Below are 23,600 nucleotides of genomic sequence, written 5' to 3'. Positions count from 1 at the left end.
TGGCCTCCCAAGTGCCTATGAATAATTGTCTATTTGTGGAAAATAAATTAATTCCTCTTGTGATTTATATTTAAATGTGGTATCTCCTGGTCCTGTTCAGCTGGTAGCCAGGGATAGAAGAACAGAAATGAGAGATTATAAATAAAAGAAAGTGTGATCAATAAGGGATTTATATTTTGCAAAGGAAATAGTTACAAAAACTTCTTTGGGTGTGGAAATGGTAGATTGACTATGAGCTGGCTGTCAGCTAGAATGATGGTATCATGAGATAATCAACAAAAAATAAACTGCTCTTTGAAGGAATTAAAAATTGTGCAAAAATGTGTATTTTCCCATTATAGATTCACTTGTGAAGAAGCATACAAAAAGAAATTCAAAACATGGCAGGGGATCCTATAACATGGGGCAACATGCCTGCACTGTGGCAGCCTGGCTCGAATAGAAGAGAGCAATTATGAGTCGTATATTTCCTTATCTGGATTAATTTTGCAATCTTCTTCTCTCATCGGTCTGGTTCTGTAGATCTAGACAAGATCTAAGACTCGGCTGTCGTGTAATTTAGGAAATGTCTCTTTTAAACGGGCTCATTTGGTTACAAATGATCCCCAAGGGGAAATGAACTGCTCTCTGCACCAAAATACAGCCACCTCTGTATTAGATACTGGATTAGCTATATATACACCAAGAAAAGTGGTGTGTGACATTCTGTTGCATTTCTCGTACTTTATTATCGGGTTGCATTTTTATTACTGTATTGCTTTATTCAGTGTTACTACAAAGAGAGAGTGCTTAAGACTATCCGAAAGAGAACGCCACACTGAAAACAGATAATAGAATTTGCCTCTTGAATGGATATAGAAATGGTGATTTGCTGTGTAATGACAGTGCTCTAGAGAAGGCGTAGCCCTAGCCCTTATTAAGGCACTGTATCTCACCTGCAAAAGCCTTTGGAAAGTTGCTGAGCACCATGGTTCAGCCTCATTTCCTTTTCTTGCATGGATGTGACTCAAGCAATTACAATATAAAACTTTTGATTTATTATATTCGTATCCTGCCCCTTTCTTCAAAGAGCTCAGGGTGGCTTACGTAGTGCTTGTCCCATTTTTATCTTTGCAGCATCCTGTGAGGTACATTAACTTTAAGAGATGGTGACTTGTCTGAGGTCGTCCAGTAAATTGTGTAGCTCGTGTAGGATATGAATTCGGGTCTTCCTGTTCTAAATCCACCACACTATCTATCACATGGCTCTTGGTGCATGCTAAAGCCAGCTATAGCGGATTGGGTTGTCAAATATTAACAGCTGGTAATGAGTTAGGGAGCCACAGTAATCTAGAAAATGAAACAATCGGTTGCAAAGAACTATGAAATATTTTAATTTCATTCAACCAAATAATTAACTCATTAGTTGTTTCCCTTTATCCATTCAGATCAGCTGTTTCATGTGTTGGCTATGCACATGCGACTCTACAGCATTGATTCTGCTTACAACCCATGGAAGAAACTAACCCAATTGGTGCAGAATGATGAGAGTTTGCAGTAAGTACAGTTCTATAGACCAATTTCTCTGTAACGTTTTAACCTTGTGAGGCACCAAGTGGAGCACTGTATCTCTGCTGTCCATTACCATTTTAAGGGACTGAATTTGCTGCAGTGTTAGAAACACAGAGCTCACCTCACCTACCCTATCTAAAGACCTTTTATACCCAAACAATTATTCCATCCATTTTTTCAGCTAGTAAAGATTTGGAGACCTTATTAATTTTTTAAGCCACGTATTTATTCATGTTTACTTTCTCTTCTCTTTTAAAACTACATTGTGCAGCAAAATCCTATGCATTTTGCTCAGAAGGAAAGTCCCTTTATGTTCAATGGGGCAGAGAGAGAGAGACAGACAGACAGAGAGAGAGAGAGAGAGAGAGAGAGAGAGAGAGAGAGAGAGAGAGAGAGAGAGAGAGAGAGAAACATGCAAACACACACATAGGGTAACTAATTTGTCAGTATCTTGGAATATAATAGTTTATAGTTACAGATTGTTTATGCCTGAGGCATGGTGCAGTTTGATTCTCTTTTCAATAATTTTGCTTTATCACTATCAGACTTTACATTAGGTTGCCTTTTATTAACTACTTCTGTAGCAGTGTTTTGGGAAGCCACACTTATCAGCCTTCCTCATATGCGTTGAAGGGATTAGCAGGGTGGTTCATTTCCATATTCCAAACAGACTTTATAAAAGACAGTTTTCAGTGTCATGGTGAACAAGTTGCTTAGGCTTTTAATAAATGACAGAGCAGTTTTTAAGAGCTTAATGTGCTCTGGTGCTTGACGTAAACTAAGGAGCTCATCTCTTGGCATTTTATATCATTTCACTTCTTCCGTTATAGCAAAATGAATATATTTAGTCGGATGTTTCACTTGCTCCTGCAAGCCTTCCCTATTTTTGTAATGTTGCCAGGCATCCTATAAACCATGTAAATTTAAAGGCTTGATTGTGCAAACATTATTATTTGACCTGCATCCTATAAAACAAAATTATTGCTATTACTTTATTCCACTTGAAAATTGAGCATACGTTTTAAAAGTTGTATAAAAAATGACTCAATATACTTGTATGTTTATTAATTTATTGAAATGCATCAGGAACGGTCCTGAATTTTCCAAAAGAAAAGTAAGATTGCAACAATTACATACAGCATCTTGGGATCGTTTTATTAAGTCACTAAATGCGGTAATTGGGCAGAACATTTTATAATAATTAACCTGCACATTACACCATTGCACCTCTAGTTCTATATTGGAATAAAAATAAAAAAATTCCTTCAGTAGCACCTTAAAGACCAACTAAGTTTATATTTTGGTATGAGCTTTCGTGTGCATGCACACTTCTTCTATATTGGAATAGACAGACATGTTCTCTTCAGGTGATATTGGATGTAAAAGTAACCCAAGAGTGAGTTTCATTCTCCATTGCGCTCTCTCTCTCCCTTTCTCTCTCTCTCTCTCTCTCTCTCCCTCCACAAGCTTGAAGGTGAACTTTCAATGGGTATCTGAACACCCCAGTTTTGGTTTTAAAGCATAGATTTCTGCTTCCACAAGTATAGTGTGTCCTTATATGTTTACAGTCTAACAGCTTCCAGAAACTTGCATAAATTCCTAAGGAAATGGGGTTATTGTGCCAAATATAATTATTTCCCTAATTTCCAGGGTGTGCAGTGAGGAACAGCCAGAAGTCCCAGTACTTTATAGAGATGCCTCGTCCCTTTTGCTCATCCAGATTTTAACAATGCCGCAGCCATTGCGCAAAGGTATGTTTCGAAAAAAAATGCATAAATAATAAGTCTCGGTGTGTTTCCCTTGTCAGTGGCTTTTAAAGCAGCACAGCAAATAAACCTTGTCTGCTGTGTGTGCTCAAATAATGACTTTGCCTTATCTCTAGAAGTTGGCATCAAACAGAAATTTTTGTGGTGGTTTGACGGGCTTATCTGTGACTCCTGTCTTCTCATCTTTATCAGACAACAGTAGAGTAAAACCACGAGGCCTGAGAATGACTATTAAGTTCCTTGAGATGGGGGGGGGGGGAAGAGGTTGGGTCCTTTCGTTTGACCTTCATTCGTTTGCTGCAGTGGGGCTGCTTAATATTTCACATTGAACTGTGAATGCCTAAGGGTGAAAGGGAATAATTCGTTTCAATTTAGCTGCTCAAATTGTAGCAATTGTGTCACACCCGACAAAGATAATTGCTATAATACAGTATCTGTAATGGTTGCTGCATATATAAATCTGAGCATAAGTTACTGGAATCCCAAGATACTTTTGAAGCAGAAATGATTTATCACTGCTTATTTTGTCAGGTTTTAAAAACCCATTAATTTTACTGTTTAAAAAATACTAACCCAATTATCCCCCCTCCCCCCCCCGATCAGTGATACAGGTACATTTTGATAAAAGTGTTACTTTGGGCGTTACAGAATAGAATTCCTCTCTTTAACAGTTTTATAATTTGTTGACATGGTATTGGCTTCATCTGTGATATTTTTTATATCAGGGACGTTCCATATAAAAGCATAATCAGCCATGAAAGCCGCCTTTTCATATACCGTATAGCTGCATGAGAATAACACACCTTTGTAAATAAAATTCCCAAGAAACCAGTTGTTTGGCCGTTCTAACAGAACTGTGTCCTAAATCGGAAGAGAATCATAGGTTGTCTTTAGCTGCTTAAAGAATTTATTGGCATGGTACAGACAGAAAGCATCTTTCTTTCTTTAATGTGTGCCTAATAGCACATTTTATATGTGGCGGCAAAGCCAATTTTAACTATCACAGGTACAACATAGGTCTGTTGCTAGTCCTGGAAGACACATCTGATTGATATTTCTTGGGTGGTTTTATACCAGGCTTCCTCATCCTCGCCCCTCCAGATGTTTTTGGCCTACAACTCCCATGATCCCTAGCTAGAAGGACCAGTGGTCAGGGATGATGGGAATTGTAGTCTCAAAACATCTGGAGGGCCTAGGTTGAGGAAGCCTGCTTCATACCCTTCTCTTTTTTTTTAATGCAATCTGTCAGGTGGTTATTTGAACAAAGCTCCTTTTTGTTTAAAAAGGTATTCCTTGAGAAAATTGGCATTTAATAAGCAGTGTCCTAATAGCATCTCTTGCCCTTCAAGCAAGGCCATGGGAATTCTATTAACTAACTTATTAACTGTTGAATGGCCTTGGCTATCTTTTTTCAATCCGGCATTGATTAAAGCAAAGTAAATGCCATTCAGGCTGTTCATTCTGAAAGGAAAATTTGATCTGAATCCACCTCAAAAGAGAATACACAAATTAAGCCTTTGATTGTAGGAAAACATCATGTTAGAGGTCAGTGCAGCCAATAGTTCCATCACTTTATACATGGAGGGCTCAAAGAGTTAGAGGGTATAAGTTTTCTTTGTTGCATACGCATTCCGTGCGACTTAAAGGATTGATCACAGTGTTGAAGATATTTAGTTGGTGGAGTTTTGTTCTGAAGTTGCTGGCTTTCATTCTTTCATTTCTTTTTGGGGAGCAAATAAAGCTTTAGTGGAATATTGGCAGTCAATTTCCAGATTAACTGTGAAATAGCCATTCTTCTATCTATTTTGCTTACTAGACAAGTTGCTTTCCCCAAGGTGTAGCCTTTCTGCAGATGACATTTAATGTGGTATTTAATGGCAGTCAGGCAGGATGTGCTGAGTTGTAAAAAGTGGCTTTAGCTGAAAGTGAAAGCCTTCAGAGCATTGGTAAAGTTTGTGGAGTTCCGGAGGGGTATTCTGCAAAATACATTTCTCTACAAGGTTGTTTGTAGATCTGTGCTACTGCAGTAAATGCTCGCCCCAAATTATTCAGCATGTTTCCTATTGCATTTACTTGCATTCCTATTGCATGTACTATCAACATTCCTGATAAGGAAAATAAAACACTTGTTTAATTTATTTTAAATATTGTTGCATTAATCTCTGTTTGGGCACATTGTTAAGTGCTCCAGTTAAAGCTGATAACTGGTTTACAGTTAAAGGCCTTGCTTTCGTTTTCTTTCTTTAAATGTGACCTCCTGATTTTGATAGTAGTTTTGGGACCTGTTAAATTGTCCAGTGAGAAGCTATCATTTCTGTAAATGTACATATTCATTTAAATCCCTTCTTATTCAGTTTGCTCAAAGTGGCTCACAGTCCGAAACCTAACAACATCAGTAAAAACAAAGCAATAAAACCACACATAAAAATAAATAAAATGAACCATTACAACTGCAATAAAACACTGATTCAGACCAGCAGGGATAAATGTAATACTTGCATCTTATAGGTTTTAATGTATTGGTGTATGTTTAGCTTCTTACAAAATATAACTTGATGCGTTTCAAGTTTTGAATGGCTCCTTTGAGGAAAAAATACAAATTTGTAGAGTGTAGAATTGCTGTATACAAAACTGAGATCTAATTTAGAATGCTTGACTGACACTGTCTGTTTTTGTACTTTTGTAGAACACTTTACCTGTATCATAAAGGTGCTCTTCACATTGTTGTATATACAAGCCCTTGTCGCACTTTCGGTTAAATGCAGTGCTGAAGACAGGATGACATGGATGAACTCAGGAGCTCTGAAAAAGGTGTGTTGGTTTATGAAAAGCTAAGTAGACTGCTAATGATGCAACTCTGTATCCAGCTGAGGACATGTTGGTCTCTTTGGAATACAGATGTGTGCAATCTTTATACTGCATTTTCTCCCAAGTGGTGAGATTTTCTTACATCTCGATTGAAAGACAGTGTCAGTCTACCAGGAGGAGGAGCTCCCCACCATCGCAGACCCTCTTTGGTGGTTTTTGAAATGTTTTCCAGCAAAGCATATTAAGTGTAAGGTTTCCTCTGCCTGAGATAGCTAACCAGGTTTTTGAGAACAGGTTTGCCTCTGCCTGGCTTCACCACCATGACAAACATGCAGAGCACTGTGGAGACCAATCTTAGAAAGTTATTGAACCAGCAGTAGTGCTTTATTATGATGTACAAAGCACATCCAATACAAAGTTGAGCCCTTTGGCCTTCCCCCTGCTCCTAGGTGTTGTTGTTTGTTTGTTTGTTTGTTTTACAAAGCCTTGATTATCCAGGTAGAACATTGAGGATCAAGAATTTGTCAATTTCCCCACATTTGGGTCATTTAAACTTGAAGAGAGCAGCAGTTAACTCCATTTTGGAACTTTCTTCGGAGGCCTCTAAATGGGCCTTTGGAGAGTGGGGCAAATCTGATTCTCAACATCTGAATGCTCACAGGTTTCAGAAGAGAGGATTCTTTCTAATCTGTCCCAAGTCAAAAGGTTGTCTGTCTAAACCGTAAAACTATATAGAGACTTATTGGACTGTACGTATCCTTGAGTCTTCAGCTTCTTCTTTGCTTTGCTTCTTTGATCTGACCCTCAAAATAACGTTTTTGGTTGGGGATTCCATCCGCCCATATAGGAACTCAGAATTTGATACCCTTTGAGTCAACATGGAACTGTCAACAATAGTCAACAAGAAGCTGTGTTAAGAATTTTGCCCCTTCTTTATTCCTAAAGTTAACTTGTCTTTTCACAGATCTGAAGGGATTGTGCTTCTCTCCTTTTGTTCCAATCCTTCTCACCCTAATGAGAAGAAATGGCACAATCGGTATGCATGAAAAGCTCTTTGCATCTGCATCATCAGAACTCTGCTTGCCCTATTCTGGCATCACCAAGAATTAGGGCATTGGGCTGTGATATGTAGCCTTCAGCACTAGTTACTGCCACAACTTCTACGACTAGTACATCATGTACTATTATTACTGCAGGTTTTACATTACAGAAGCTGTCAGAATGTCATGAAATCCAAGTCACTTCTGTGTCATGTCCACAGTTTGTTTCTCTAAATGAGATAGACGCCTCTGTGGTTATACTGTATACTGGAGACAGTAAAATTGACGTCGATACAACTACAGCCACTGTGTTCGTTCACAGTCAATTTGATAGATAATAGCCTGTTATTATTTACCTTGTATAACATCCAATCTATTGTATTATTCTAAAATCTTATCAAATGCATTATTATTATTATTATTATTATTATTATTATTATTATTATTAAAAATAATCTTTATTGAGTTTTTGATCTGTTAAAGAGCATTCTCAAGGAAAGCCTTACCTTAGAGAAAAATGAAATAAAGATATGTAAAACAACTTTCACTGTAACCTAAAGGAAAACTGTGTTAAGATGGAAATGGGGTGGCATTGGACGCCTTGAAAAAGTGAAATAACAGAGTAAAGGGCCAGTGTTGGTTTTGTGATGGAAAGATCCTGGAGTATGGTAACTAAGGCGATTAAACAAACTTTTTGCAAATGGGTATGCTAAATAACCCAGTTAGGAATTTTAGGGATAGGAATTTATTTTATGCCCTTTTGAAAGACACGCACTATCTGAAAAGGTAGGGTTATAGCAAATTAGAAGTATCTGGTTTGGCTTTAAATGTTTGTAGCAGCAATATATTAAGGAAGTATAGTTCTCTAAATGATTTGCTAAGCTGCTTTAGTATATTCCTTTGTACTGTTTTATAATTCCCTTTTCCATACTGTTCTATATTCATTTTCATAAATAAGAATAAGAATAATAAGAATATGGAAACCCATATTGACATGGGATTTCGTACGTGTATTTGAACTATTGTTGGATTGGGGTGACAGCATTTGCTTATTTTTCTAATTATCTAATTAATTTCTTCTTAATCACAGAGTATGTCAAATGCAAAAAAGTCTTGGGAAGTATTACTGAGTCATGTGATCAGTGAACTCCATAACAGGAAGATCTATGAGCAAGAGGAAACTGAAGACCTAGCCATGGTACGGTTTATATATATATATATTTTGGTTTGTCAACCATAGCTCAATTGGACGGTTACTAAATATATGAGGATGAAATCAGCATTAGTTTGCAAACCATTCGTAGCACTACTAAGTTTGCAAACTATCAATAGAATTACCAAAGAGCGCCGTTGATTCTTCAGGAGTTAAATCAATCAGGATTTTTTTTTGTTCTTTTTCAAAATTCTAATTTAGGACAGCACAAGTGCTTGGTGCCCACACTCCATGGAGACTTATTTGCAGCAGTTCTGTCTGCCTTTCCTCAGGATTACCAGCCTTCTTCAGCACCATCTCTTTGGAGCAGAGCTACCTAGCTGTCAGGTACTATGAAAAAACTGGTTCATTTGATCTGTTCCAATACCTTTGATGTCACACTAACAAAACATCCTGCGTTATCTAGGAAATGCGCTCGTATAGAGAAAATACTGCCAATATTTCCAAGATTAAAGATTAAACTTGGATCATTTTTGTGTATGTATCACAACAGCACAGTATGAATTTGCATCATGGAGTTGAACTTATGTGCTCAAGCTGACAGCATTATTCTTTGGGGTTTCCTCTTTTTTTGTATATCTGACGCATCTGGCTCTTCATTTTATGTTTAACAGGAAGACGAAGAATTTACCGTCCTTGCTAACTGCCTGGGTTTGTTACCTCCATCTTTCCAATCGTCAGAGTTCTCCAGTGCCTCTTGTCTTGACTGGCCTGTGCCAGCCTTTGACATAATATCCCAATGGTGCTCAGAATTGGTTTCATTTGCAGGCAAGCATCCAACCCAAGTAAAGGTAGGTAAAATAAATAAAAATGGCTGCAGCTTAATATGGTACTCTGCTTTCACTTTCAAATTTAACCCTATTTAAAAATCATTTTTAAAAATCATTTGTTACAAAGTAGCCACACAGCAGGTTCCTTTTTAGCAAATTTTTGATCGGACTGTACTGCCAAATTGTTCTCTAGAAGCTAATAAACTTTATAGGTTTAAACAAATCATTTTAATTGAATTGGAAATGGCTACCATAAGGAAAAAGAATAACATCATAAACATTTTCTGGAAAGAAATATAAGGGCATTATTACTGATGGACCTACAGGAAATCAAAAGAGTGATTTCAGAAACTGAAAGGTGTGCAGAGATAATATCATAATCTGTCTGATTTATTATAATTCTGAAAATTGGTGTGTTTGCCTGTCAGTTTCTCCTAATGTTTTGCTTATCTGGGAAGTTTTTGGGAAACTTAAGATTTATGAAATTTAACTTCTGTACTTCTGGAGAAACATTTCCCCATTATCTCTTCCAGATTTTACTTATACAAGAAGCTAAATGGGACTTGCCACGTCTCCTACAACTGCCTGAAAATTATAATACCATTTTCCAATACTATCACAGAAAAACTTGTTCAGTCTGTTCCAAAGTTCCTAAAGACCCCGCCGTTTGTCTGGTCTGCGGCACTTTTGTGTGTTTGAAAGGACTTTGCTGCAAGCAACAGAGCTACTGTGAATGTGTCTTGGTAAAAAACTAGTAATAAATATTACCTATTTCCCGAAAGCGATTTGGAAAGGAAGCACACCTAATAATGCTTCCACTTGGTTTTTGTGATCCTGGGATCTCTTTCAGATGACCTATAGTGCACACAGAATGCCTCTTGCAAGGTTTCCCCATTCACATTAGTGGTTGTGTCCTATATATTATATAAGAGAAGAGTTTTTTTCTGTGTGTGTCTCTGTGTGCAGAACTGCCCTACCCACTGAAATGAATAAAACACCCCTGTTCATGCAGAAATTCTGAGTAGAGAGAGAACTCTGGACCCAGGGGGAAGCTATGGGAGGAATGAAATGTTGCACTATGTCAGTTGTTCCAACATGAGAAGCATTTCAGCTTGCCTGATGGAATTATCCCCCACTTGTCCCCCTGTTTTGAGGGTTCTCCCAATCCCACCAGAGCCAATTTCAAGGGACTCAGAGGGGAAGAGATGGTGGAAACCCGCATTGTGCAAGCAGAAGGAAGTCCATATGTGAGCTTCTGCTGATGGGATTCATTACGTGAATTCCAGCCTTTATAATCGTTTGAGCTCATTTTTGTTATACAGTGGACCCGCTAGTTATGTACCACTCTGGATACGTAACTTTTGGGTCACGAACGCAGCAAACCCGGAAGCATATACTTCCGGGTTTCGCCGCATGCGCAGAAGGGCTCTCTGCCTACAGACTTTACGGGTTGCAGACAGACCTCTGGAACAAATTTAATTCGTATCCGGAGGGTCCACAGTATTTTGATGCAGATCATTACATTTGTTATAAAGCCATTCACAAATAACTCTTTCCTCTTTTCTAAAACAAAACCCCAGCACTCGCAAAATTGCGGTGCTGGAACAGGCATATTCCTCTTGATCAACGCATCCGTCATCATCATCATTCGTGGTCATCGTTTTTGCCTTTGGGGTTCCGTTTACCTGGATGCACATGGTGAAGAAGACAGAGATCTCAGGTAAGCTTTTTAAAATACGGGATTATTTGCACTGTTTTTAACATAGGGCTCTACCCCCCTTTTGAACTGTTTTGTTCTCGTAACCAAGGCAAATCAGAGGAAATAATTTCATGTAATAATATTACACTTTTTAAAGAGGTTTTAAAGAAAACTGGGTGTTAAATAGGCTTTGGGGGGCCAATCTGAGGGCACCTGCTAAGAAGAAAACTCATGGTGCTGCATGGCCCTTTGTCTGAAAAAGGAGGATTTAAGCTATTCTCAGTGCCAACCTAACTGTAGTTGCTTGAGGCAGCATACCGTATTGGCCTGAATATAAGCCACACTTTTTTCTTTCTTTCAAATTCCGACTGTGAATAGTTAAAAGTGCGGCTTATATTTGGGCCAATATGGTAACTCAAGGGTGTCCGATGTTGGCAGCAATCAAGGTCCCTTGCAGCGTCCCAAAGACTGGTTGGGGGCATCTCTTGAATCACACAATGCAGGTGCTTAAGGTAGCAAATTACATTGGGCTCTCGCTGTTCAACCGATTATTGATCTTATTTTATTCTTTCCTGCAGGCGTGGCAAGCCTCTCTATATATGTAAAGAAAGATACAGAGTCCTTGAACAGCAGTGGGTTTCGCACACCTTTGACCACATCAACAAAAGATGGGGGCCGCATTATAATGGTTTGTAGGTCACTAACCATCCTGCTGTAACATCAATCCTTATTATCAGCGCTACCGGCATGAGCTTTAAGTGAATGGAAGTTCAGTCACTTCCCTGGGGAAGGTGTGAATCGGCACCTTTGTATGAAGCCCTGCGTTATCCAGGTCCTGGTAATAAGACATGTAGTAATGAAAAACACAAAGCAATTAGTCCTCCTAATCCGAGTACGGAAGCTAAATACATTTGATAGTTGTTGCTGTATAATCCACTAATAAACAAGCACAAATTGTACTTTAAAAATGACACTAAATGGCGGATGAGCGTTTTGTTTTGCCCCGGGTTGGGGTTGTGTATGCTGAGGCACTGTATATGTGTAGTACACACCTGCTAAACATACTGCTTCCCCCCCCCCCTTTACCCTTCTTTGTGTTGCTTTAAGATTTTGATCGATAATGTATTTGTAAGTATACAAGAGCTGTAACACTTCTGATTTGTGAAATTGTATAGAAATTGGTCTAAAGGATTTTTAGAGAATATTTCAACTTGCTGCCGCGAAGCTATGGAAGAAAGCTTCAGGCGATACTGAAAACCTTACTCATTCTCAGGAATTTCATAGATATACTCCAGAGAGATTAGTGAAATAGCTGTAAAATAGTTAGCTTGCCGCTCTTAATGTAGTACAAGACATATACAGTATTCTGTCTCTGCCATTTCAGTTAGCTTTATTTACTGGTAACTACTAACACATCCATTTTATGGTCTCTGTACATACGACTTTTGTAAGATGCCCCCAAATGGTAGATCGCAATCCCAGCGGAGCATATCATGGCTCTCTCGATCCCACCTAGCCATAGGTTTCAGTAAGGGGCAGGGTGAAAGTCATGCTGAGTTCCCAGTGAGTTACAAGAAGCATCTTTGTATTATATTCATAGAGCAAGCACCGCCCTTTCTGCTTGGCTTCCCCTAATAGGGGAATTTGGTGGGGGAGTTAAATTGTGAGGTGGCAGTGGTTAAAAAGAAAGGCACCTCCTCTGAATGAGGGTTGGGGCATATTTACAACTATCCTCCAGTCTGCATGGAGCAGTCAAGGCTGTACACAGAGAACCCTTTTTAAAAAAACGGAAATCCCGAGAATCCAGTTGCTTGGCATGGAAGCAGGGGATCAAGGAGCAGCCTGAATCGAGCCCTCCTCTCAAAGAAACAGCTGATCATCATATTGGATCACAGAGGAGAATCACGTGTGTGGCTGTCCTTCAAGCTGGATGGATATATATATATATATATATATATATGCGCTTCCACTCATAGTGGACCTTAGGACACTTATATTTATTTAGATGGCTTTGAAATCAACAAGAATGGGCATCATTGCGGAAAGATGGGTGGGGAACACACCACACTTAACCAGGCAGGAAAAAACAGATCAATACTATCTTGCTGCCAAAACCTTTTTCGTCTTTTTCACAGAATACTCGAACAGCTGTTGGGACTCTTTCTAACAGTTCTGTTGGTCATTTCTGACACTTGCATCCTTTGGCTTAACATAGCTTTTTTCTGTAAAGTGAAGTTTATATATGTAAACTACCATTAAAAAAAGAAGAATAAGAGTTGTAGCCATATAACCATGTATTCAGTTGAAAGCTGCTCTCTTTTCAAACGTCTGATAGGAAATCAGCTGCTGAAATTCGGATAGGAAATAATAAGGAAGTGGGGATGTTCACATGATGAGCCTTATAGGCCACAAAGTTTTTACAAAATCTTAAGAAAAACACATAGCAATGGTTTGCTGTTTTATTTATATGAATTTATCCGTGTGAATATTTATATATAAGCACACGCAAATATATTTGGGTTCTACCTAGGAGCCTACATTTCATTCACCAACTGAAATATGGTCTTTTCCAAAAACATTGCTACATTTTTAATATTGTATCGTATATTCTGCCTATAATATTTTTGCATTGCTCATTTATGAGTACCCAGCCATTTTGTAAGCACAGCGGACAAGCAGAAAAGCTGCTGACATTTCCCAGCATAACACGATTACAGGAGTCTTGGATTTGCTCTGTGTGGTTTGAAACTTCACAAGAGATGTCAAAGGAAACAAGATCCTCCAGAAACTGAACGAGATGTGCTATTTAAAATGGAATGTTTTATGATTGTGTATATGAGTGTGAAGTAAAATTATTAGCCTTAACCTTAAAATCTTCGGATTTCATGGCGTTCATTTTTATACTGGTGAATTAGTCACCGGTCAGTTTTTAAGAAAAAGAAAAGGCACTTGTTTGGAAATCCTACTTGAACTATACCTGCATGCTGCTGAACTAGAACTTTGATTACTCCTATAACTTTTTGAAAACCTGCTTTGTTAAGCTTACTTTGAAAAATAACAGGTCCAACTAGAATGGGTGTGTGTGTGCTGCTGCTGCTGCTGCTGCTATTCCTCCGACGTACTGGTGTGGTATCTTGTATGAATGATCATTTTAAGTACAGTACATTACTGTGGAAACAGAATCAGTCTTTGACACATCAAAATGCAAAACTAAAAATACCGTAATCAACGTTGTAAAATATGTTAATAAAAAGTCTACTGTCATTACGCGTGTGTGTACAGGCTCCTTTTGTTGTATTATATTATGATATTAAGTTTACATGAAAAAACACCAAACATGTTTTGCATTCATTTAAGGGGGAGGACAACTTTTTCAGCCTTGAGGGCTGCATTCCTTTCTAGGCAGCCTGCCAGGGGGCCATGTGTATCGGAAGCGAGTCCACAGTAAATCACACAAGAGTAGGTGAAGTTGACTCCATATTCAAAAAACAGGATCAGCAAAGGAGTGACAGGTCTAAGAAGCACAGCAACACTCTTCAGTAGGTCTTTCTCCATGAGGCAGTTGAGGCTTAAGGCCTTCCCACAGCTGCCTAACTCTCCTCCCAGGTATTTCCCAAGCAATCTGAGACTGCCACACGTCCTTACTTTTGCTCCTCCCTCTTCATGCCTCTCTTGGCCCTGGGAGAAATGGGGGGAGTGGAGCTCGTTGCCGTAGGAGGGGAAACACCCTGGCTTCTTTAACTAGCCAGACTCATCTCTGCCTCTTGGCCTCCCTCCTCTCCTGCTTCTGCCTCTGCTGCTGATTCTGGACTTCTCTCTGCCACAGACTCTCCCCACTCACGAAGCCCTTTGACCTCTTCAGCTTCCGACACCACCTCTTCCCAATCTTCTCTCTCCCTCCACTCGCCATCATGTCACCACCAGCTCCTGGGTCTCTGAGCCTTCGTCCCCTGGGGGTTCTTCAGCTTCTGCCTCTCACTATTCCTCTGTGACCAACCAGTCGATGCCATCATGCCAGTGATGAGTGGATCCAGAAGCAAAAGGCCTTTCACCCCTCTGCATTCCCCATCCATGCTAGCAAGCAAGCAGCATTATCTGGGCTCAAGGACACATTCCAGCCAGGCAAAAGCACAAGGAAGGTGCAAGGCAGTCCTGTGGAAAGGGTGTGACCTTAGGGGAGTCCCAATGGCCAGATTTAGAGAGACGTGGAGGTTGGAAGGTTGACAGAAAAGGGATCTTCATGGATTTCCTTAATTGCGGCATACCTTACCCTAAAATCTGTCCGAAAGCCTCATTCTTTGTCGGATTTCCTTAGAATTTGCCCTGTACGTAAATCCTTCCTACCTTGTTGTTACACGCAGAAATGATTTAATTGTGAGTCTTTCTAATAAGTCAGCGCTCGCCATTTTTAAAGCCTCGAAGTAGTATGTTTTAAGTCACTTGCTACAAGGAACAAGTCAGATCACAACTTCCTGGGACCAGATGCTAAAATAACACAAATATTTGTACCTGGGCATAACGTATCGTCGTTGTAATGACCTTCCAGACAGTTCTAGCCATAGTAGCCTAGACAAAAGCAGGTGGAAGTTGAGAAATCAGCACGATCTCCTGTCAACCAAGTGAGGAAGTGGTTTTAACAATTTGCATACCTTAAAGCGCTGCAGCAAAGGTTAGAAAATACATGTAGGATTCTGTGACCAAAATCGATTCTGCACAAGGCAAATTGGCAGACAAAATGGGTGGTAGGGGTCATTTATATGTATGAGCTCTTGTTTATGTTCTACAAATGCCTTTTTGTTGATATTATGCCCTTAACTCTTCCAACTCAGCATATCAGTTAGTTGTTCAGTTTGCTACTGTGTGTGTGCCAAAAATGCAACAGGAACAGACACACTGCAGTCCTGAATACCAAAGAGCGGTTGTCATGGCAACAACAAACAGGAGAAAGCTAGCCCAATTTAGGTGATTTACCTTTCTGAGTCCTCTGAGCATCACATATGGACTTTGACACTAAGTAAGTTATTGGAACATGAACTGCCCACCCCGACTGAATATTCTTGGATATCTCACAATAATTCTAATATATAAGGCACCTTGTAATAACAGAATCTGCCATTGGTTCAGTCCAGTGTCTCCCAACACGCCTCATTTGTGATTATTTCCTGATCCATTCCAGAGGTGTTAAATTCTGCCTCTTAAAATATATCTGCGTTTACTCTGTCAATAGCTATGGGTACTCTTGCTACTTGAGGGGGACGGGTGGGAGAGATGGGAGTTATTTCCATAGGTGCAGAATAAACAAATGACCCGGGAAGGGGGGGGACACAAAATCAACCGATCAATTGAAAGGAACCGGTGTAATCACTATCCCTCTCCTTCCATCATGTCCTGGGCTCAGGAAGACTCTACAGACTTGGGAAAGAAGCCTGTTTATAGCTCTCACCATGTTTGAACTCCAGCCAGCTCCTAGGCCTCAGCCAAAAGAGAAGGCAAGCTGGGGAATGCTCCCATTACACATCCTCCAGGTGCCCCTATTTTCCAGGGACAGTCCCAGATTTACAGAAACCACCCAGGTTTCTGATTTGAACCCGGAGTGTCCTGCTTTTTCCTTCCCTATTTTCATCGGAGAAATATTGGAGGATATGGCGTTCTCTAACCCCCGAGCCAAGGAGATAAGTAACTCTACAACCTTTAGAAGACATCTGAAGGTAGCCCTGTATAGGGAAGGTTTTTTTTAAAATATAAAACATGTTTAATATTGTAAGGGGGAGGGCTTATAGAGAACAGTCCCCCCCCCCTCATCAGGAGCAGCTCGTCTCAGAGCAGCCGCGAGAGCGAAGAGTCTGATGGGCAGAGCCAGGAAACGGAAAGGGAGTGCCAGCCCTCTAGCAACATCCAAGAGCCCTTGCTCCATAGGCAGGGAGAGAGAGGGGGAGAAAGAGGGGACAGGAGTCAGTCAGTTCGCAGGCCATTCCCCCCCACACCGGAACTGAGGAGGCGGAGAAAAGGGAGACGCTTCACAGTTCCGAGGCTTTTATGTTGGTCCAAGACGAGACGATCGCCAGTGCAGGAATCTGGGATGGAGTGAGCAGCCATGAAACAACCAGCTCATTACACTGTAAATAATGTGCACTAATAAAAGCTTCTGAAAGACAAGGATGTGGAGAATCGTTACTCAAGAGTAGCCACAACAACCCTGACATATATATTTATGTAAATGTTTTTACATATGTTGGAAGCTGCCCAGAGTGGCTGGGGCAATCCAGTCAGATGGCTGGGGTATAAATAGTAAAATAATTGTTGTTGAGCAGGGTGTCCCTATTTTCATCACAGATATGTTGGAGTGTATGTCATTATCATACAGCAAGAGGCCTGAAAGGAGGAGAAACGGGGCCGCCTTTGCTCGCTGACACCACCTCTTCCTCTCATCAAGGTCCAGCTGTGCATTTTCCACCATTTATACACCTTGCAGCAGGTGTGGGGAGCCTCAGGCCCAGGGGTGAAATGAAGCTCTCCAGGCCCTCTTTATCATGCTCTGGGAACCCATGCTGAGGCCCTGCTTGGTGATTTGGCCTAGTTCAGGCACCCCCAAACTTCGGCCCTCCAGATGTTTTGGACTACAATTCCCATCTTCCCTGACCACTGGTCCTGTTAGCTAGGGATCATGGGAGTTGTAGGCCAAAACATCTGGAGGGCCGCAGTTTGGGAATCCTGGCCTAGTTCAAGGATGGTTTCTCCTTGCTTGCCAGGAAGGATGGAGCTGTGTGGAAACCTCTGGCTCTTGTGTGGCTGGGCTGCTTTTCTACAAAGGTGAGAGTCCACAGCTAGCTATTGCTCTGCCTGGTTTCCCCCTCAATGGAGGGAGTGAATCCCATTAGACCAAAGCTTATTTTTCCCCACCCGCTTACTATAAAGCCATCCTTGGTGATTTGGCTGAGGCAAGTGCATATTTTATGCATTGTTTCAGAGTGCCAAGTTCAGCAGGTAAGTTTTGTATGGCTGAGGGACGTGGAAAGAAATGTGAGATGCGGCGATGGTTTTTTTTACGCAACATTCTCAACCAAAGTCCCCACTATGCCTTTAAAGCAGTAGTATACCGCTTTAAGGGACGCGGGCAGCGCTGTGCGTTAAACCACAGCGCCTAGGGCTTGCCGATCAGAAGGTTGGCGGTTCGAATCCTCATGACGGGGTGAGCTCCTGTTGCTTGGTCCCTGCTCCTGCCAACCTAGCAGATCGAAAGCACGTCAAAGTGCAAGTAGATAAATAGGTACTGCTCCACTACTAGTGCTACTCTGGTTTGCCAGAAGTGGTTTAGTCATGCTGGCCGCATGACCCGGAAGCTGTATGGCGGCTCCCTCGGCCAATAAAGCAAGATGAGCACCACATCCCCAGAGTCAGTCACAACTGGACCTAATGGTCAGGGGTCCCTTTACTTTTACCTATACCACTTTAAACAGGCATAGCTGTTCCCAAAGAATCCTGGCGTTTGCTAAGGGTGCTGAGAGTTGTTAGAAAACCCCTGTTCCCCCCCACAGAGCTGCACTTTTCAGAGAAGTTTAGCAATCCGTTCTCTTCCCAGGGAGCTCTGGGAATTGTAACTCTGGTGAGGGGAAGCTTTATGAGGAATGGTTGAAGGAGCTGGGCATATTTAGCCTGGAAAAGAGGAGACCGAGAGGAGATACGATAGCCATCTTCAAATATCTTAAGGGCTGTCACATGGAAGATGGAGCGAGACTGTTTTCTCCTGCTCTGGAGGGTAGGACTTGAACCAATGGCTTCAAGTTACAAGAAAGGAGATTCCAACTCAATGTCATGAAGACTTTTAAGACTGTAAGAGATGCTCAACAGTGGAACAGACTCTCCTTCCTTGGAGGTTTTTAGGCAAAAGTTGGATGGCCATCTGTCATGGATGACCTAGCTGAGATTCCTGCATTGCAGAGGGTTGGACTAGATGACCCTTGACTTCCTTTCCAACTCTACAATTCTTTGATTCCATGAGGGGAAAAGGAGTCTCCTAACGTCTCTCAGCACCCACAACAAGCTACCTCCCCCAAGATTCTTTGTGGGAAGCCACGACTGTTGAAAATGGTAAAAGTGTGCTTTAAACGTGCAGTGCAGATAAGTTTCATGGAAATAACCCTGCTTTCCTACTGTTGGCTCTGAGAGGAGAAACAGCCCCATGTCTTCAGTTATTTGCAAAGTACTGTCTCCCCTAGCTTGCAACAGGCGCCTCACGTTCACATAGATAAATCGAAGGAAAGACCTTTTCAATTAAGTGCTCTCATCGGATAACCTATTCCTGTAAACTGCCAAGCAGGTTAATGAGTGCTAAGAGTACAATTGCTGAGCCAATGGCACATCCTCAGCCTTGTTGGACATGATTGCATGTTTTTAGTTTAAGCAGCTACAAAGTGAGTATCTCTCACAGACAAACCCATCCACGGCAGAATGCATTGTCCAGCCCAGGGCCAAATTTAGGTTTGACGAGGCCCTAAGCTACTGGAGGTAATGGGACCCTTTATGTGTCCAGCTGTCCTTTGTCAACAACAAATTGTCGCTGTTTCTTGTGTTGAATATATGCTATATGGTAATTTATGGACTTAAGAGGTATCTAATGCCATTTGCACAAAACACACCTTAATGGGGTATCCCAGTTCCAGGGCTTGCATTTTTAAAAGGTAAAGGTAAAGGGACCCCTGACCGTTAAGTCCAATCACAGACGATTCTGGGGTTGCGGCGCTCATCTCGCTTTACTGGTCGAGGGAGCCAGTGTTTGTCCGCAGATAGCTTCCGGGTCATGTGGACAGCATTACTAAGCCGCTTCTGTTGAACCAGAGCAGCGCACGGAAACGTCGTTTACCTTCCGCTGGAGCGGTACCGATTTATCTACTTGCACTTTGACGTGCTTTTAAACTGCTAGGTTGGCAGGAGCAGGGACCGAGCAACGGGAGCTCACCTCGTCACGGGGATTCGAACCGCCGACCTTCTGATCAGCAATCCCTAGGCTCTCTAAACCAGTACAGCAAAAATAAATGCCCCAAGTACCTGCTGTGGGATGACCCCCTCGAGATGCGTGTGGCGAAAACATTTCTCTTATGCCATACATCCAACCAGTGCATTTTTCTTGAAAAAGAGGTGCCAGAAATCACCATGAATGCCTCCCTTGTTCTCTAATAATGGTAATGGCGCCCACCAGAGAGGTGGCAGAACTGGGTTCCAGCTGAAGAAAAGGCCTGCCTCCAACCCAAAACTGAGGCTTGTTCTGGTTTGAGCCGGAGGGAGACGGAGAAAGGCCATTAAATGGCTTGACAGCCAGGATAAGTGTTTGATCACCAAGCACAATGACAAGAAGAAAAGAAAATTGTTATTGAGAAACCCTGCTAATGTTCCGCTCCTAACGTTGGCAAGAGTCCATGAAAAAGGCGGGGGGAGGGAAGAGCTGAGAACCAGGAAGAAAGTTATCCTTCACAAAGTCACCTCCAATAAGTTGTCAATGCATCTGGTCAGTAGCAGGACTGGAATATCACTTGTAGTTTAATGGTGACTTTTGGACACAGTGGAGAGAGAAAAGTTTTGGATAAGTTTTTCTTATAACGGTACCAACTTGAATAAAATATTGGGGGGCCAGGTAAGCCCTGCCCCATATAACTGATCATAACACATGGCACACACACCATTTGAATGGCAATGCTCATCAACTTTGTGGGGGTGCTCAAATAATTAATAGGGGAGGGGACCGAAGGGACCTTGGCCCCTAGGAGTTGGCTTCTATGACGAGGACCTCTTAAAAGAGCAAAAGTATTCCCCATTAATTGCCTAAACAAATCCTTCGTGACAAGGTGGGGGTTAAAATAATAAACTCATGGAAAACAACTTTTTGTAATTGTATATAGGTCAACTCACGATTGTACCATAGCTGTTGGTACCTCTGTTTGAAACCTCATGGGAGAACTTTCAGAATCCAGCAGGAGTAGCAACCTTAAGGAACATGGTAGAAACATTGATGTTATGAGAATGATGTTAAGGTCTTATATAAATAAATGTTCATAAAGGTACCAAGCAACACACACACACACACACACACACACACACACACACACACACACACACACACACACACATATAAACCACATGTCTGAAGCCCACAGAAAAAAAGTCCTGAAACCATTTCATCTCTCCCAAATGACCTCAAATATTTATCTGCAAGGTCGAAGGAAATGGAGAGCCTCCCCATTGTCTGTTTGCTCCCAAATCCTGTCTCAAGGGCACATTTAAGATATGAATAGGGTGAGCCTGTGACCTGTGACCTGGATTCAGGGAAATGAAAGAGTGCCCAGGGTGCCCAGGTAATCCAATCAAGTAACCTAGCAGACAGGAGAAAAAAACAACGCACTCAGATTTCTGTTGTAGTCCGCCCCTTCTTTGATGTACGTATGATGTATTGGGCGTGGTCTTGGGCTCCAGGGTGGGCAGTTCAAAAGTCTATATAAGGGCTTGCACACCTTTGTCCTGGGTCCCTCCTGCCTCCTGCGTGTGGCAGTGAGCACCCTGTTGCAACAGTTAATAAAGATCAGGCTTATAGCCGCTTTGCTTTTGTATATCCTGGTCTGGGCTCTGTTCATTTCCTGACTGGTTTGAGCCTTAAAAGGTACGCTCTCTCTCCGAAGTCAACTGTGTGATGTAGCAGCTAATAAAGCCAAAGCAATTCTGGGCTGCATCAATAGGAGTATAGCATCTAGATCAGGCATCCCCAAACTTCGGCCCTCCAGATGTTTTGGTACTACAATTCCCATCATCCCTGACCACTGGTCCTGTTAGCTAGGGATCATGGGAGTTGTAGGCCAAAACATCTGGAGGGCCGCAGTTTGGGGATGCCTGATCTAGATCAAGGGAAGTATTCAATACTACTGTATTCTGCTCTGGTCAGACCTCACCTGGAGTACTGTGTCCAGTTCTGGGCACCACAGTTCAAGAAGGATACTGACAAGCTGGAACATGTCCAGAGGAGGGCAACCAAAATGGTCAAAGGCCTGGAAACGATGCCTTATGAGGAACGGCTTAGGGAGCTGGGTATGTTTAGCCTGGAGAAGAGAAGGTTAAAGGGTGATATGATAGCCAAGTTCAAATATATTAAAGGATGCCATATAGAGGAGGGAGAAAGGTTGTTTTCTGCTGCTCCAGAGAAGCGGACACGGTGCAATGGATTCAAACTACAAGAAAGAAGATTCCACCTAAACATTAGGAAGAACTTCCTGACAGTAAGAGCTGTTCGACAGTGAAATTTGCTGCCAAGGAGTGTGGTGGAGTCTCCTTCTTTGGAGGTCTTTAAGCAGAGGCTTGACAGCCATCTGTCAGGAATGCTTTGATGGTGTTTCCTGCTTGGCAGGGGGTTGGACTGGATGGCCCTTGTGGTCTCTTCCAACTCTATGATTCTATGATTCTAAGGTCCAGCCTTCCTTAAGAAGCTGAACCCCTTGAAGGAACGCCTCAATATTAATGTGCCTTGTGTGGCAAAATTGAGGACGGGGGGAGCAATTCCTTTGGACACTGTTTGCGATGCTGGTTGGTAATGTATGACATCTAGTGATGATACACATAAAAAGTTATTAAACAGTGTGTGACTCATTTCTACCTTCTTTCAGCGGACAATTTCTCTGGGCCTGCAATTTCCATGTGTTTAATTTACTCACCAGCCAAAATCATGAACTGCAAGAATGGGCTGTTTGTGTCGCTGACCGTCTGCCAGTTAACAATGTTAAAAAGTTTCCAGAAGAGACACTGCTTCTGTCCTGGTACTCTAGAAAGTGCCAGAAAGCAGTTTTGTTTTGTGCTTTTGCCAAATGTAGATGGCGGTAGAAAAGTTAATTAGACAAAGACAATGGTGATCGTTCCTACAGCGTAGAGTTGCTTACTCTTTGGAGAGGCCCCCCAAAAGGAGGTCTTGAATTTGAGCACTGGAAAGCTGCAAAAGAAAGCTGAATTTTATAAAGGGGGGGTGAAGGACAGGGAGGAATCCACATGAGGATGGGGACATGCAGAATGGCTTCTTGTTTCCCCCAAGGAAGGCAAGCACCATAAAAGTACTTCTACTGGAGAGGAAAGCAGAAGATTTGGGAACCCCCTCTTAAAACCTGCTTTGAGGTCTTGTGTGTTGGATAACTCAAATCTAGGGAGACAGCTGAAGGCCAGAAGCTCCTGTACTCTAGGTATGTCCAAATGACAGTATAAATGTTTCATCAAGAAAAGAAAAGGAAGGTGAAAACAGGAATGATGAAAAGGAAACAGACAATGCAGCAAAGGGAAAGATGCGAGAGAAACCATTGTGTCAGTTTCACACACCAGGGATCAGGTGAGTGTTAGAACTTTAAACTTTTGGCTATTTTCTAAGGTAAAGGTAAAGGGCCCCCTGACCATCAGGTCCAGTCGTGTCCGACTCTGGGGTTGCGGCGCTCATCTCGCTCTATAGGCTGAGGGAGCCGCTGTTTGTCCGCAGACAGCTTCCGGGTCATGTGGCCAGCAGGACTAAGCCGCTTCTGGCAAACCAGAGCAGCACACGGAAACGCCGTTTACCTTCCCGCCAGAGTGGTACCTATTTATCTACTAGCACTTTGACATGCTTTCGAACTGCTAGGTTGGCAGGAGCTGGGACCGAGCAACGGGAGCTCACCCCATTGCAAGGATTCGAACCGCCGACCTTCTGATCAGCAAGCCCTAGACTCTGTGGTTTAACCCACAGCACCACCTGGATCCCTA

At 41.8% G+C, this 23,600-nt stretch overlaps 2 protein-coding genes across 2 annotated transcripts in view; both read left to right on the top strand.

Moving 5' to 3' along the window:
• UBR3 (ubiquitin protein ligase E3 component n-recognin 3) overlaps positions 1-14,114 on the top strand; it is an 87,897-nt gene extending 73,783 nt beyond the window's left edge. The window contains exons 31-39 of the mRNA XM_035135671.2: positions 1,428-1,536; positions 3,202-3,302; positions 6,004-6,128; positions 8,256-8,363; positions 8,580-8,705; positions 8,993-9,169; positions 9,682-9,891; positions 10,729-10,868; positions 11,426-14,114. Coding sequence (XP_034991562.2) covers positions 1,428-1,536; positions 3,202-3,302; positions 6,004-6,128; positions 8,256-8,363; positions 8,580-8,705; positions 8,993-9,169; positions 9,682-9,891; positions 10,729-10,868; positions 11,426-11,543 — 1,214 coding nt within the window. The 3' untranslated portion in view covers positions 11,544-14,114. The remainder of the gene's footprint in view (positions 1-1,427; positions 1,537-3,201; positions 3,303-6,003; positions 6,129-8,255; positions 8,364-8,579; positions 8,706-8,992; positions 9,170-9,681; positions 9,892-10,728; positions 10,869-11,425) is intronic.
• Positions 14,115-22,783: 8,669 nt separating this feature from the next.
• MYO3B (myosin IIIB) overlaps positions 22,784-23,600 on the top strand; it is a 253,454-nt gene continuing 252,637 nt past the window's right edge. Inside the window, exon 1 of the mRNA XM_060281215.1 lies at positions 22,784-23,196. Coding sequence (XP_060137198.1) covers positions 23,076-23,196 — 121 coding nt within the window. The 5' untranslated portion in view covers positions 22,784-23,075. The remainder of the gene's footprint in view (positions 23,197-23,600) is intronic.

Source organism: Zootoca vivipara, chromosome 1 (genome assembly GCF_963506605.1).
Source record: "Zootoca vivipara chromosome 1, rZooViv1.1, whole genome shotgun sequence".
NCBI classification, from domain to species: domain Eukaryota; kingdom Metazoa; phylum Chordata; class Lepidosauria; order Squamata; family Lacertidae; genus Zootoca; species Zootoca vivipara.
This window is presented reverse-complemented; position numbering and strand designations above follow the sequence as displayed.